Source organism: Gymnogyps californianus, chromosome 2 (assembly GCF_018139145.2).
Source record: "Gymnogyps californianus isolate 813 chromosome 2, ASM1813914v2, whole genome shotgun sequence".
In the NCBI taxonomy this organism is placed as follows: domain Eukaryota; kingdom Metazoa; phylum Chordata; class Aves; order Accipitriformes; family Cathartidae; genus Gymnogyps; species Gymnogyps californianus.
The window spans coordinates 147,927,712-147,940,971 of NC_059472.1; the positions used below are offsets into that span (position 1 = coordinate 147,927,712).

Consider the following 13,260-nt stretch of genomic DNA (forward strand, 5'->3'; position numbering starts at 1 on the left):
TCCAAGGTCTAGAGTGATTCTATCAGCGTGGAGCTGTTAGCCTTAATAAGGAAACAGGTAAGTAAATATTATTGTTTAAATGAAACTCATTCAACCTGGGGAAGAAACCTGGAATGAATTGGGGGGGGGGGGGGGGGGAGCCTAAGAAAGAGAGAGGAAAGAGATGATCTGTCATAAAGGGCATGAATTTCACTCATAATCATGTCAGAAGTAACTGGAAGATAATTACTGCCTTCTTGGGCAGGTGAAAGAGGGTGCAAGATACCGAGGGTTTGCAAGTTACTGTTTATAATGGATAGACAATCTAACTTCAGGTTCTTTGGGGGTACTTGATCTCTAACAAGGGAGAAACAGTCTTCTAAAATTTAAATGCGTCACCTCCCTAGTCTTCATGCACATGAGAAAGGTTATTCCTCCCAGGATGATCCCTGCACTACATAACTGGGTCTGAACATGTCTGCATGCTCCCTTCCTTAGAAGGCTGAACCTTTCAAATACAGCTCTGCTCTAAGAGCAGTTTGGCACAGGGTATGATGTAAGGGCATGCCACTAGAAGTCCCAAACTAGTCCCAAACACCATCACACCTGGGCTGTGAAGCACACTTAGCTGGGCCAGCAATTTTCACATGTGGTGAGTGCTGCTGGCGATCAGCGAACTGAAACTGGAGAAAAGCTAACAAACAGACTTTTCCCTAAAAATCCCACATTTGGTACTTCTGCGTGTAATTACAACTAGCTTCATTAACTGTAGCAACAATGACAATTAAGGAAGATACTGGGCAGTAAGGTAAGTATGTAAATCAGTACAGGGAACTTGAGATTTCCTCTATTGGCAGAAGAGAGTATGCCAAAATAGAACTGAACTCAAGAGAACTTGTTTTATTGACAAAGATTTCCACAGGAGTACCAGTGCAGTATCTGAAAAGTCTTGTACCACTGCAACTATGCCATTTGACAGAACCATAAAGTTACATCCATACCAGTGAATTAGATCGGTCTTGGACTGTCCTCTGGCATCAGTTGTAGTTGGAATGGAATAACACACATCCAAATTATTAAGTTCTCCTCTAAAACAGGATGCTTATATTCAAACTCCTAAGTAGGAATAGTAACTGGCCTGAGTTAATACCTTGAACCTTGCCCAGAATTATTTGGGAGACAGCTAGCTGGCCCAAAGTGAAACCACAGTAGGGACCATTAATGAGCTCAGGTGCCAGTGGATGTTATCTGGCATTGCACTGTTTGCCAGTAGAAAGGTAGTCTAAGGCCAATCTGTGTGGGATGACTTGGTCAAGGGAATTATCAAAACCTTTCCCCCAGGACAATGGGTTCTCTAGACTTTGTCAAGCAGGCTAAGACTTAGCTTAGACACTTGTCTTCCCTTGTCTGAAAAACATCTAGAGAAATGAGAGGACAAGCTGCTGTACCTAATGATTCCAAGCATTCAACTTCCAGCAGCAACACACAGGACATGGTATCAGCCATCACGAGAGTTAGCAGGATTTAATTTAGGTTTTCTTTAATTAATTCAAACAATTTTGTTCAGTACATTGCTGAAGATACTGAATTTAATTTATTTCATTAAAAAGTCCAATTATTAAACTGTCTCTGTAGTTAAGTTCCTCTGCATTTACAATGCTTTGTAAAGTGCTCTCAAGTTCTGAGACAAAAAGAAATACAAGTTGTATCTTTACGAATCTTTTGGAGGCACCAATGAGAGCTTTCTTACATAGATGTTTTTCCAGTATAAAGTGAAATTAGATGCCTGGTACAGATAACTTTAAGATCATTATTCCTTGTAACCTAGCCTATTATGAACCCTGATGTTTGAAAGCATTAATGAAAAAAGATTCCAAATTATTAAGTTCATTCATGTTAGCATCGTCTTCATTGACACTCTTGAAAGGAGATGACTGTTCTGAAAAGCAATATGACTTTTCAGCTGGATTAAGTCTCAAAATCTGGATCATTAATACTAGCTTCTAATGCCAAATACGGAACGGACTAAAACTTTAATTCTGCAGCACTGCTTCACAGAGCAAACCCTTTCAGATCACAGCTAAAATTGTAAGCTTGAAAACTCTAATAAAAAACAACCCCCAAATTACGATTAGATAATAGTTCAAAATTTCTCTTTGGTAAAATTGTAATTAAAAGATGATCTTATAAACATTTCTAATAGTGACGATATTTATCTATGTTAAAACAAACACATGGTGGTCCTACATGTTATTTAAACAGAAGAACAGCATGCAGAGAGAGAAAAGAGTTCATATCTAACTCACTGAAGGCTTCCCAAGCTACTCTGGACTTGGAGAGCATTCAGAGATCTCCCTTCAACACAGGAAGAGCAGAGAGGGAGACAGCAAAGCAGCACCACAAAGATGGCTGGCAATACCTTCAATCCCAAGCATCCCGAAAGCATGCTTTTGCCTCCCTTCCACCTCAAAAGATGGCTTTAAAACTGGTTTTACAAAAGTAACAGTATTAAAAGAAACCAACAAACAAAAACATTGCAAGACAAAAAATAAGCCACGTAAAACAACAACAAAAAAGCCCCAACCCCAAATGTCCTAAAGTCTTTACCTGAAATCCCAACCCACAGAAGTGAGCAGGAAGATGTAAAGAAAGCTAAAAAACCCCTCCTATTGGGTACCATATTTTAGATGATTTTTAGAGGCTTTTCTGATTTCTGCAGCTTTAGAGCTTATTTAAACAGATCTGGAGCTAAGAAAATTAGCACTGATTTTATTACGGCTTCTCATATTTCCCAAGTTCTGCTCCCCCCCGTGCCATCCACGCAAATTATACACTGGCACAGTATGACAGCTATCAAGACTGATTTGAGGGATCTCCACTGTTCGCTTTTGACTTTACTGTTGTTTATGGAAATTCACATTTGCAAAACCTGGTTTTTTATTAGCAGGAATTTGACCTTAATTATATCCAATTTTTCATTTCTCATACAATACAACTTTAATTGTTTGAAATCTGTTGATAGTGAAACACAGAACATTCAGTGATCAGACCAGGAAGAAAGAGGTCACCTGCACCATTCATATACATGTACACAGACATCTCCAAGCTAGCCTAGAATAAAGTAGCTTCAAGCCTGGGAGTCCACTAGCTGAAAGAAAGAGCATCTTCCTAGTAAGGCGAAGGAGCTTATGGCCTCCAAGTTAGTATCTCTGTATCATGTAGACATATCATTTTACTTAAAGCTAGCTTAGATATTTAGAAAAGTGCAGCCTTGTGAATTGCAGACATACAATAAATTGCTCATGCAAAAGGGAAAAAGTCTGAAGTGACTCTTTTCCCATAATTATTCATTTAAAACTTTTAACACTCTAAAAAAGATTGCATTATAATATTTAAGAGGAGATCCCACACCCTGATAATAATTAGTATATTACCTGATGGTATTTCTTCAGTATGTTGTGCATTTCTGCTACATCTTCACTTGTTATAGTTTTGATGATATATCTTTTGTCGTAAGATGTATGAAAGCGGGCACCACTGCGTGCTTGAGAATCATTGGCAAGGGGTGCGCTTCTTGTCAATGAATTCTGTCAATTGATTTAAAACAAAAAAAGCATCAAGTCAGACAAAAATATGCAACTTTTAATTAGAACAAATATAAATCATTTACATTTATTTTTTTAATCTTTTTCAATACATCTGCACCGAGCTGAATTCTGCAAAGCATGTAATCATAGACTGCATTATCTTGACAAATCACTTCAAAAATATTCTGAGAACAAACGAATGTTTGGGGGAAGGTATTGCCCATCAGTGGTTCAAAAGCCATTCTCAACGCTGAATGAGAATTTATTGTACTTTGTTACGTATACATTACCAGCTTTTGGGAAGAAAACATACCATAACTAAAAATCCAAAAGGAACACTGTATTACACCACAATAACTATAAATAGAGGATTCATCCATAGTAACACTATCACTTTAAAACTGAGCAGGATTTGCTCTTGAGCCAGTGTGATCCAGTACATAAACAAGATCACAGCTAGATTTCTGAGTTCTAGTACCAAAGCTATTACAATGGTTTCATATCTAGTGTTAAGCAAGTAGTATTATTGCACAGTACCTCCTTTTGTAAAATAGACCTACCTTCCTACAGACTCAAGAGGGGAAGATCAGTTAATGACTGTATAGTAGTTAGAAGAAAAACTGCTAGAGATTAGTGACCAGTTTTAGACTGAAGCTTGAGACTACTTGTGCTTCAACAGTAGCAAAAGAAGCCTTCTGCTTTTTTCAGAAAATAAGAAGTATTCAGATTAAATTTCTTTATATTTAAAACAGTAAAAATAAATTAGACAAAGTATAACAACTTGCTTTTGGCTGGAAACATCTTTCCTTACCACTAAGAGAGTTTATGCCAATTGTTACATACCTGAATTACATCATTATTTTTTTAAAAAAATAAGTAGTAACAGCAGCAGCACAGCCATGAGAAAACACAACAATGTTCTTACACCCCATGTGTACTTCCATAAAAACGGACCATACTCTGAAAAGGTTAAACAAGTTAATTATAGACTGCTGGAACACTTCTATGTTTGTGAAATAAACTTGCAGTACCCATTAGATATATCCCTACTGGCAGCAGGACACACCAGCTCCTGCTATCGTTCCTCATTGTACCATACTGCACAAACAGCTGTTGCTAAATTGAAATATACTTCCCTGCCTTCCACACTCACATAGCACAACGTTCTCCCTGCTCCTTTGACACCATTTCCCACAGCATTCTCCTGGAGAAACTGGCTGCTCATGGCTTGGATGTGTGTACTCTTTGCTGGGTAAAAAACTGGCTGGATGGCCGGGCCCAAAGTGTTGTGGTGAATGGAGTTAAATCCAGTTGGCGGCCGGTCACAAGTGGTGTTCCCCAGGGCTCAGTATTGGGGCCAGTTCTGTTTAATATCTTTATCAATGACCTGGATGAGGGGATCGAGTGCACCCTCAGTAAGTTTGCAGATGACACCAAGTTGGGCGGGAGTGTTGATCTGCTTGAGGGTAGGAAGGTTCTACAGAGGGATCTGGACAGGCTGGATCGATGGGCCGAGGCCAGCTGTATGAGGTTCAACAAGGCTAAGTGCCAGGTCCTGCACTTGGGTCACAACAACCCCATGCAACGCTACAGGCTTGGGGAAGAGTGGCTGGAAAGCTGCCTGGGGGAAAAGGGCCTGGGGGTGTTGGTTGGCAGCTGGCTGAATATGAGCCAGCAGTGTGCCCAGCTGGCCAAGAAGGCCAATAGCATCCTGGCTTGTGTCAGAAATAGTGTGGCCAGCAGGCCTAGGGAAGTGATCGTTCCTTTGTACTCGGCACTGGTGAGGCCGCACCTCAAATACTGTGTTCAGTTTTGGGCCCCTCACTACAAGACAGACATTGAGGTGCTGGAGTGTGTCCAAAGAAGGGCAACGAAGCTGGTGGAAGGGTCTAGAGCACAAGTCTTATGAGGAGCGGCTGAGGGAACTGGGCTTGTTTAGCCTGGGGAAAAGGAGGCTCAGGGGAGACCTTATCTCTCTCTACAATCACCTGAAAGGAGGTTGTAGCGAGGTGAGTGTCAGTCTCTTCTCCTAAGTAACAAGTGACAGGACAAGAGGAAACGGCCTCAAGTTGCACTGGAGGAGGTTTAGATTGGATATTAGGAAAAATTTCTTCACGGAAAGGGTTGTCAAGCCTTGGAACAGGCTGCCCAGGGAAGTGGTTGTGTCACCACCCCTGGAGGTATTTAAAAGATGTGTAGACGTGGTGCTTAGGGACATGGTTTAGTGGTGGACTTGGCAGTGTTAGGTTAACGGTTGGACTCGATGATCTTAAAGGTCCTTTCCAACTTAATGATTCTATGATACTTGATGCATTTAAAAATACAGACAGCATATTTTTGGATATGGATATAATATGGAAGCAATAAGAAATTCTGACTTAAAAAGAAGTAACAGCTGTTACACTAAGAGAATGAATCAACTAGTACTCCTTTTATGATGCTTCTTTCATTACAATTCAGGCTAGACAAAAAATATAGAAACTAGTCAGATTCAAATAGAAATTAATAAATTTAGTCATATTTTAAATCAACTGGAGGAAACTTTGTAAAGTCACTGACTTTTTACTGATTCTTGTTTTTTGCAGCAATAGCTTTTTTCTAATGGAAATGAATTCTGCCCGATTGCTAACTATAATGACAAGTTAATTTGCAAATACAATTATCATACTGAAAATGTTGCTAACAAGAGAATATAGTACACCTGTAGGTAATCATTTAGCACACTTTACTGTTTCTTAAGGCTTTAATGGGTTAGAAATGGTGATGCATTTATATTTTAGTAGATGGCTATTTTATTATTAGTTATCTATATCAAGCTTAATTAAGAATGCATACAGCTATCATTTTACCACATGCATATTAATTTGTTAGACTAACCAACTTTATGCTAAGCAGCACCTTTCCATACATGCACAGGTAACCCAAATGCCCTCTCTACAATACTCTGACTCTAGTAATAAATTAGAGTTTAAGATCAGATGTTTAATATAAAAACAACCTCTAATTAAACAAACTCCTTGACACTTTATTTTTACTAACTCTCAACTCCTGTGATAACTCTGTCAATATAACGGTCTCTTCAGATACAGAATGTAGTTCCTTTGAACTCTGAAAGAAGGTGGAACATAGAGGACATTGTTAATATTACTATTTACTGTGTTTTCTTTTGATACTTGCATAAGTTTATTAAATAAGTATGGTTTAAAAAGCTGAAAAAATAAATCTAATTACATCATATTGTGCTGATTACTAGTAATTGCATTACCACTTTCTTGTGCTGATAAACACATGGCTGAGTTTTGTCTGTGGACAGTTTATTTGTAATGGTTAACTCTCACTTCTGTGAACAGAGAAAAGTTCAAATTCCTTCTAAAGTAAAGCTTCCAGGTACCATGCAAAATACCTTACCTCTCAACTATACTATATTTGTTTATAGTTAGAAATCAGCCTTCAATAAAATGCATATACTGTTGCCTGACCATGACAACAATGAATCTTTAAGTAAAGAGATGACAAGAATTCGCCTGCACTGGTAAGTCATCATTAGCAAGTAAGATCAAGGAACAGCTTCACTGAAAGGATCAAACTAGAAGACTTTAGGGGCTTCAAAGAGGAAACAATATGGCTATTTAAAACCACTAAGATCCTTCCCTTTTTATGTAGGTGAAGCTAACTTACCTGTTTGACCCAGACTGTCAAGTAGAAATCAAAGCATTTTGTGCCCCATTCAGCCCTGCCAAATACTAACAAATTAATAGTACATATATTAGAATTGAAGAGATTCTTTGTTGGAAAATGTTTCTCTTGTAAGTTAAGACACAAAATGGCCAAGATGGTCCTGCACTTAAGCCACTTTGAAGCACAGCCACTAGTAAACCTATAACTGGTAAGAAATCTCAGACAAAAATATCAGTAACACCACATGTGATGTCCAATATGGACTTTACACCACAAAGACTGTGGAAAGTTTGTGGGGTTTTCTCTTTTAAAATTAGACTTTAGACATATCTAGATAAGTAAAAAAGTTTAACTTATTCTGGGGTTATCTAACCTAACTTTTTAAGTCAATCAACTTTATCTTAATGCAGACAATAATAAGAAAGTTATGTAGTAGTGCTCATCAGACAGACTGAAAATATGCATTTATTTGAATTGTACTGCTCTGTAGTTCAGACTGCTATCGGACTCGCTGTATAGACTTGTCTCCTACTGTCAAGTGCAGTTTTGTGAGACAGTACATGGTAAAACACTCCTGTGATCCAGATGACTTTTGCCAGAACACACAGATAAATTTCAGTGATGATTTGTACAAAAAGTGAGTAAAATAAGTTGTACTATAGACATCTGTGCACAAATGCCTTGGAAGAAAAGCTGATTGAACCTGTCTAAAGAGAGCAGCGTAGGGCTTTTCCTCTGCTTCCTTGTTCAGTACTAAACTCAGCTAAGGGAGACCCATCACCATCCCCAGCAACAATCATCTTAGGTGTGGCGTCTGTAGTGGACTGGGAAGGAAATAAAGAATGAAACTCAAGCATCTCCCCTTTTCCGAAAGGAAAATATAAGCGGGGTTGAGGGAGGGGGAGAGGAGAGACAGAGAGAGATAGATGATGGCAAATACCAGATTGAATTCCCTCTGGCTCTGCTTCTTAATTAGAGGAAGACTAAGTGGAATACGAACAGATGGGAAACAAGCCACTCCTCACTTAGCACAGATCTATGAGCCACAAAGCCAGAAGAGGGAGGATGTCCTTCAGATACAGACAAAAAAATGCCCGACTTACCCTCCAAAAGATACAGGTTTGATGATCTAACAACCCTTTTACCATCACTTACTGCTACTACACAGCACTTCCATATTGTGTCAGGAAGCATTGGAGCACATATCTAGCCATACAACAGTGGAGCATTAGTCGTAATAATTTAATAAAAATCACCTGCTTATACTATAGCATTAGTGAGCATGAAACTCATAGAAAAAGAGGGTCACACTGCCCTGTCCCCTTCAGATTTTCCCACCCTTCTCCAGCTCTGCCACAGTGTGCCTCGGTCCTCTGGCACAATTAAAACATCTGTCAGCCACACATACCCTGTTCCACTTAACAGCTTCACTTAGCAACTCACTGCAAGTCTCCTGCTCCAAGTGTGCATGTTCTGCCAATTCCCCATTCACTTCTCATTTGTGAAGTTTTAATCTTGTGCCTGCTGGTTTTTTGGTCTCAGGAGAAAGAAAAGGTTTTGTACTTTTAAAGTGTGAATACTTTTATGAGGTCATTTAAAGACTATGCTAAATTACTTGTGTAATTACTTATACAACTGAAGACACATTTAACGTGCCAAGCTCAGAGATACCTCTACTAGATAAATTTCTCTTTCACAGAGAAATTTCGACCTCCCCCTCTCTCCCAAATAGTTTTCCTCTGAGAAATCACTGGCTGGAAGTCTCACTGCCGTTGCATAAATCAATATAAAAAAAAAAAAAGTCACCTATATTGCACTGAGTAGCAAGCAACCAGAAACACTTATCTGGTCTTCAGTGCTGAGAGGCTACAAATCACAAAGAATTTGTTCCATACCACAGAATTAATTTCTGATAAAATAATAAAAATACAGCTTTAAATATAAATGGGTAAAAGCTACACTATATACTAGTATTTCATTTCCCAAAGAGGTCTTGATACCAAAAGTTAATCAGTACACCTAAATTATGTCATCATTTCACCCAAGAACAGCATATTCTCTAGCAAATTAACTGAAAGGTTATTTAGTTTTACTATAGACCCACTCTCTTCCCTCAGCATCTCTTTCCTAAACTCTCAGCAATCTGCACAGAGTTTTATTTCCTACAGTAAATATATATTAGGTAAGGAAAAAGGTTTTTTCCACAGGTATTCTTAGGACCTGATCCACAACTCTTTGAAGTTCACAGGAGCTTTTCTGGAGCCTTCAACAGAATTTCATAAACTAGAATCCAACACAACCGCTACCCATCAGAAGCCATTTTATTTCACACAGCCATTCCTAAACTGAACTCCAATCTCTGCTTTTGGTCAAGGTACAACTTCCAGAAAGGCAGTCTTGATTTTTCCAACTTCAAAAGACCAAGATTTGCCACTGTTGTTTTTCTAGTATTTAATCATTTGTGTTGCTGAAAAGGTGAGTCTAGTTTTGAATTTGAATTATTTCCTTTTCTGGTCATTCCTATTTATTCTTTCCTAAAGTATCTAGTATTGTTTTTCTGCAAGAATACTCACATACTACTTACTTCTCAATTCTAATTTTTGCAAGTGCAGCAGGTCAAAGTCTGTCACTCCCACCACAAGGCATTCTCTATGTCCTTAAATTCCTTTGATGCCATTTTTCTATATCCAAATTTTCAACATCCTTTTTTTAAGATGACTAGCACCAAAACTATATATAGTATTAGCTTCAGGTATAAAATAAACAGATGTTAAAAAAAGTTAGAGCTCTTTCTGGTCTTATTTTATACCTTGCAATTTATCCACACAAGAGTGCAGTTACTCCTTCTAGTCAGGCGCTCACACTAGTGCTAAATTCTTGTCCTCTTTGACCTCTTGTTCCTTCTCAGAGCTGCTACCTCCCTGAACGCAGCCTTCACCTCCGTAGTTCCACACTCCTTTTTATCCATATAACTATTCATCTGACTGTATTAAAAGGCTTCTCATTTGGACAGGCTCAGAATGCCAGGCGATCAAAATAGTTTTTGTACAAAATCCTCGTCTTTATCCCACTTTGCCATTTGGACGGATTTTGCATCCTCTGCAAGTTTTCACTACATGAAATGTCAATTGCTCACTGACAACTAAATTTTCATTGTTGTCATTTAATCATCGATTATTTACAGAATTTTTATTTTTTATTACAAAGGCCCACAATAATTGCCATTTTAGAAATCAAAGTCACAAAATATCAAGCCAAATACTTTGTAAGAGGCATCCTCAAGTGTCCTTAGAAGCCATCTAAAACATCACCTAATGCTTTACCCTTTGGAAGTCTATTTTTACCTTGCACATTGGTCAATAAAAATAGCAGCCTATTGTAATTAAGTAACAGTAATGATATTACTGATAATGCTAGTTATACCAACACCAGATATAAAAAAAAGTAAACTGATTTCCAGAGAGACTTTGGTTGTTTCTAAGAGCAACAAGTTAAGCTGTTTGGAGCTATTTTTTCCAACTGAAACCATTTTTGTGAGGAAAACACACGGAGCAGAGCCACTGAAGTACAGGAAAAGCTTGTCCCCCTGCTCCCTCCATAATTGCAAGCTACATTTATAACTGGCAAAGTATTGCCCTCCTCTTCAAAGACGAACTGCTGGTGAGGCTCTTCCTCCTCTGCCCACTTTGCTTAAAATGTTCACAGCACGGATATTTATCTCCACAGTGGGAGGCCAAGGATTAGCCACAGCCTCCAAGAGGGTGGAGAGATTTAAAGGTCAATTTAATTAGCTCATTCTAATCTCTTACACGTCTAATGTAAATGTCATTGTTTTCTAACTGCTACTTTACCAGACAGGATTATATTTTAGAAACTTTGAACACGTGAACTATGTGTTGGATATAATACAAATACTTCATGTAACTAATCTAAAAAGGGAGCCTAACAAAAATTGTCATTGAGTCAGAGCTTTTCCTAAAAAAGAGAAAAAGGGCAATAGGAAAATTCTGGTGATAAAGCACGGAAAGCTTTAGAAGAACAGTAATCTTTCAAACTGACTGGCTTAACAGCTTCTCATTGATTTAAATCTTTCCCATTTCACGATGTCTGGACAAAGGCAAACAACAGTTTCTGGTACTGTGATCTCATCTGAAAGTTGTGGAACGCTAAAACGAGCTTCCCAAGCCACACGTACCCTAAAGACAAATCAGATCACATCCCAGGCTATTTAAGAGTGCCTCTGGGTAAGCTTTGCATGAACGAACAGGCAAAAACAAGTGCACAGATGATGCTCTGTGATGACTGAAATCATAGGTCAGTGGAAAAGCCTGGCAGTGTTTCATCGCTGTTAGAGAATTATGTACACACAGTCTGGCTGTTCTTCTGTGACAGCAGTTACAGTGGTGCTGCCTGGCCCATGCACAGCTTCTCATGAAGACAAGCTTGCAGCTCCCCCCAACCTTTTTTTCTTTTTACAAGACCTCAGGCATCATGGATATGGATGAATTAGACCTGGATTACTGATTAAGAAGCATATCAGAGACACACAGTGTCATACAACTGGACATAGATGCTCCAAGTTTTTTTGCTGTAATTTGAAACAAGCAGCCCACTTCTGGGATGGTGTTCAGGACAGTGTTTTGCCAGTGATTTCTAAAGAGAAGAAAGGCAAAGCAGTAGGGTTTTAATATAACAACAGAAGCACAAAACCTAGATATGTCTGGTTTTGTCATACGGGGACGGGTAGGGAAGACTTTTGAGTTTACTTTGTACACTGGCACCGTGCACTCTACCATTGCCATTGAGCAGGTTCACGTCTGGAAACACTGATGCGGAAACATGATCAGGAAACACTGACCTCTGACACTGACACATGTTTAAGAAGTCTGGCATGTAGCAAAGCATACCTGACCAGAAACATACACTACAAGCACATTCAGTGGTATGACCTCCCCTTGCCTTTGGCAGCTGTATGGACAATACTGCACAATGATTTCTTGTCAGCTCAAAAGCAGGGCTTCTCAAAGGACCTATGGTGAATGTCATGGGGCCTCCAAAAGACGAAAACAGGATACCACTGGTCCTGTGGTGCACCCGTCAGAAATATCGAGTCCCTTCTATGATTTTGTTAAGATGTGGATGTACACACTCTGAACACCTAGGAACATTTATAAGCAAACTGTATTCAGGGAGTGATTACTATGGTGAAAGACATGAAAAACCTTGATAGAGAAAGGCAAAATACCAACTTTTTCTCTTTTGCACTGAGCTATCCTTCCAGGAGAAAGCTTATGGGTTCCTTGACTTGGTCGAATGAGAGTTTAATGAATAAAACATGTGATTCTTTCCTAAATCAAGTTATCATATTGAGACTGTAGGTCTGGATTTGGAACTGTCAGCTTAAGGCATGCACTTGCTTCGGAAAGAGTTAGGGCTCTTCTTCTGGGAGCCTCTCCTCTTCAGCCGTGCAAAGCTTGGCTTGATGCCTCACTTTCAACGGCTATCTCCATAAGAGCTCAGGGAGCACCTATCAGCTCATTGCTTTGATGTTGCCAGCACACGCCAAATTGCTTTTTTCTAGTTTCAATACCCAGTTGTGAATGATACTTAGTTTAGGCAAGGAACTGCTGAAAGCAAGGCACATTAAATGTTTTCCCTAGTGAAAACTAAGAGAAAAGACAGGTTAAAATTTCTGTTGCTATACATACTAAGGTTAAATCCCGTAGTCACTAAATTCTTACTCGGGCTCATACTTAAGCCACCAAATCTTAGAACATAATATTCAGATTGCAAACTTCATTTTTTACATGCTGGAAAGACAACAAATGCCACAGTTCTTGTTAGTACAGCTGGCTCAACACCTTACTACCACTACTGCCTATATGCCCATGTCAAACAAGACGTCAGCAGTTCTGAACATCTTGGTGCCAATGTCCATTTGGGATCCACAAACTGTATACTCTGCTAGAGGAACCTCACCTGACAGACAAGCTCAAGAACTTTTCATGCACTGACA

General features: G+C 39.0%; 1 protein-coding gene across 5 annotated transcripts in view; it reads right to left on the minus strand.

Annotated features, from left to right (window-relative positions):
• Positions 1 to 13,260, minus strand: part of PIP4K2A (phosphatidylinositol-5-phosphate 4-kinase type 2 alpha) — a 120,955-nt gene that overhangs the window by 30,759 nt on the left and 76,936 nt on the right. For 4 of the 5 annotated variants that reach the window (XM_050891150.1, XM_050891152.1, XM_050891148.1 and 1 more), the window contains exon 4: positions 3,414 to 3,566. The exons of the other annotated variant lie outside the window; for it this stretch is intronic. In XM_050891150.1, the coding sequence (XP_050747107.1) occupies positions 3,414 to 3,566 (153 nt within the window). The remainder of the gene's footprint in view (positions 1 to 3,413; positions 3,567 to 13,260) is intronic. 5 annotated transcript variants of the gene reach the window in all.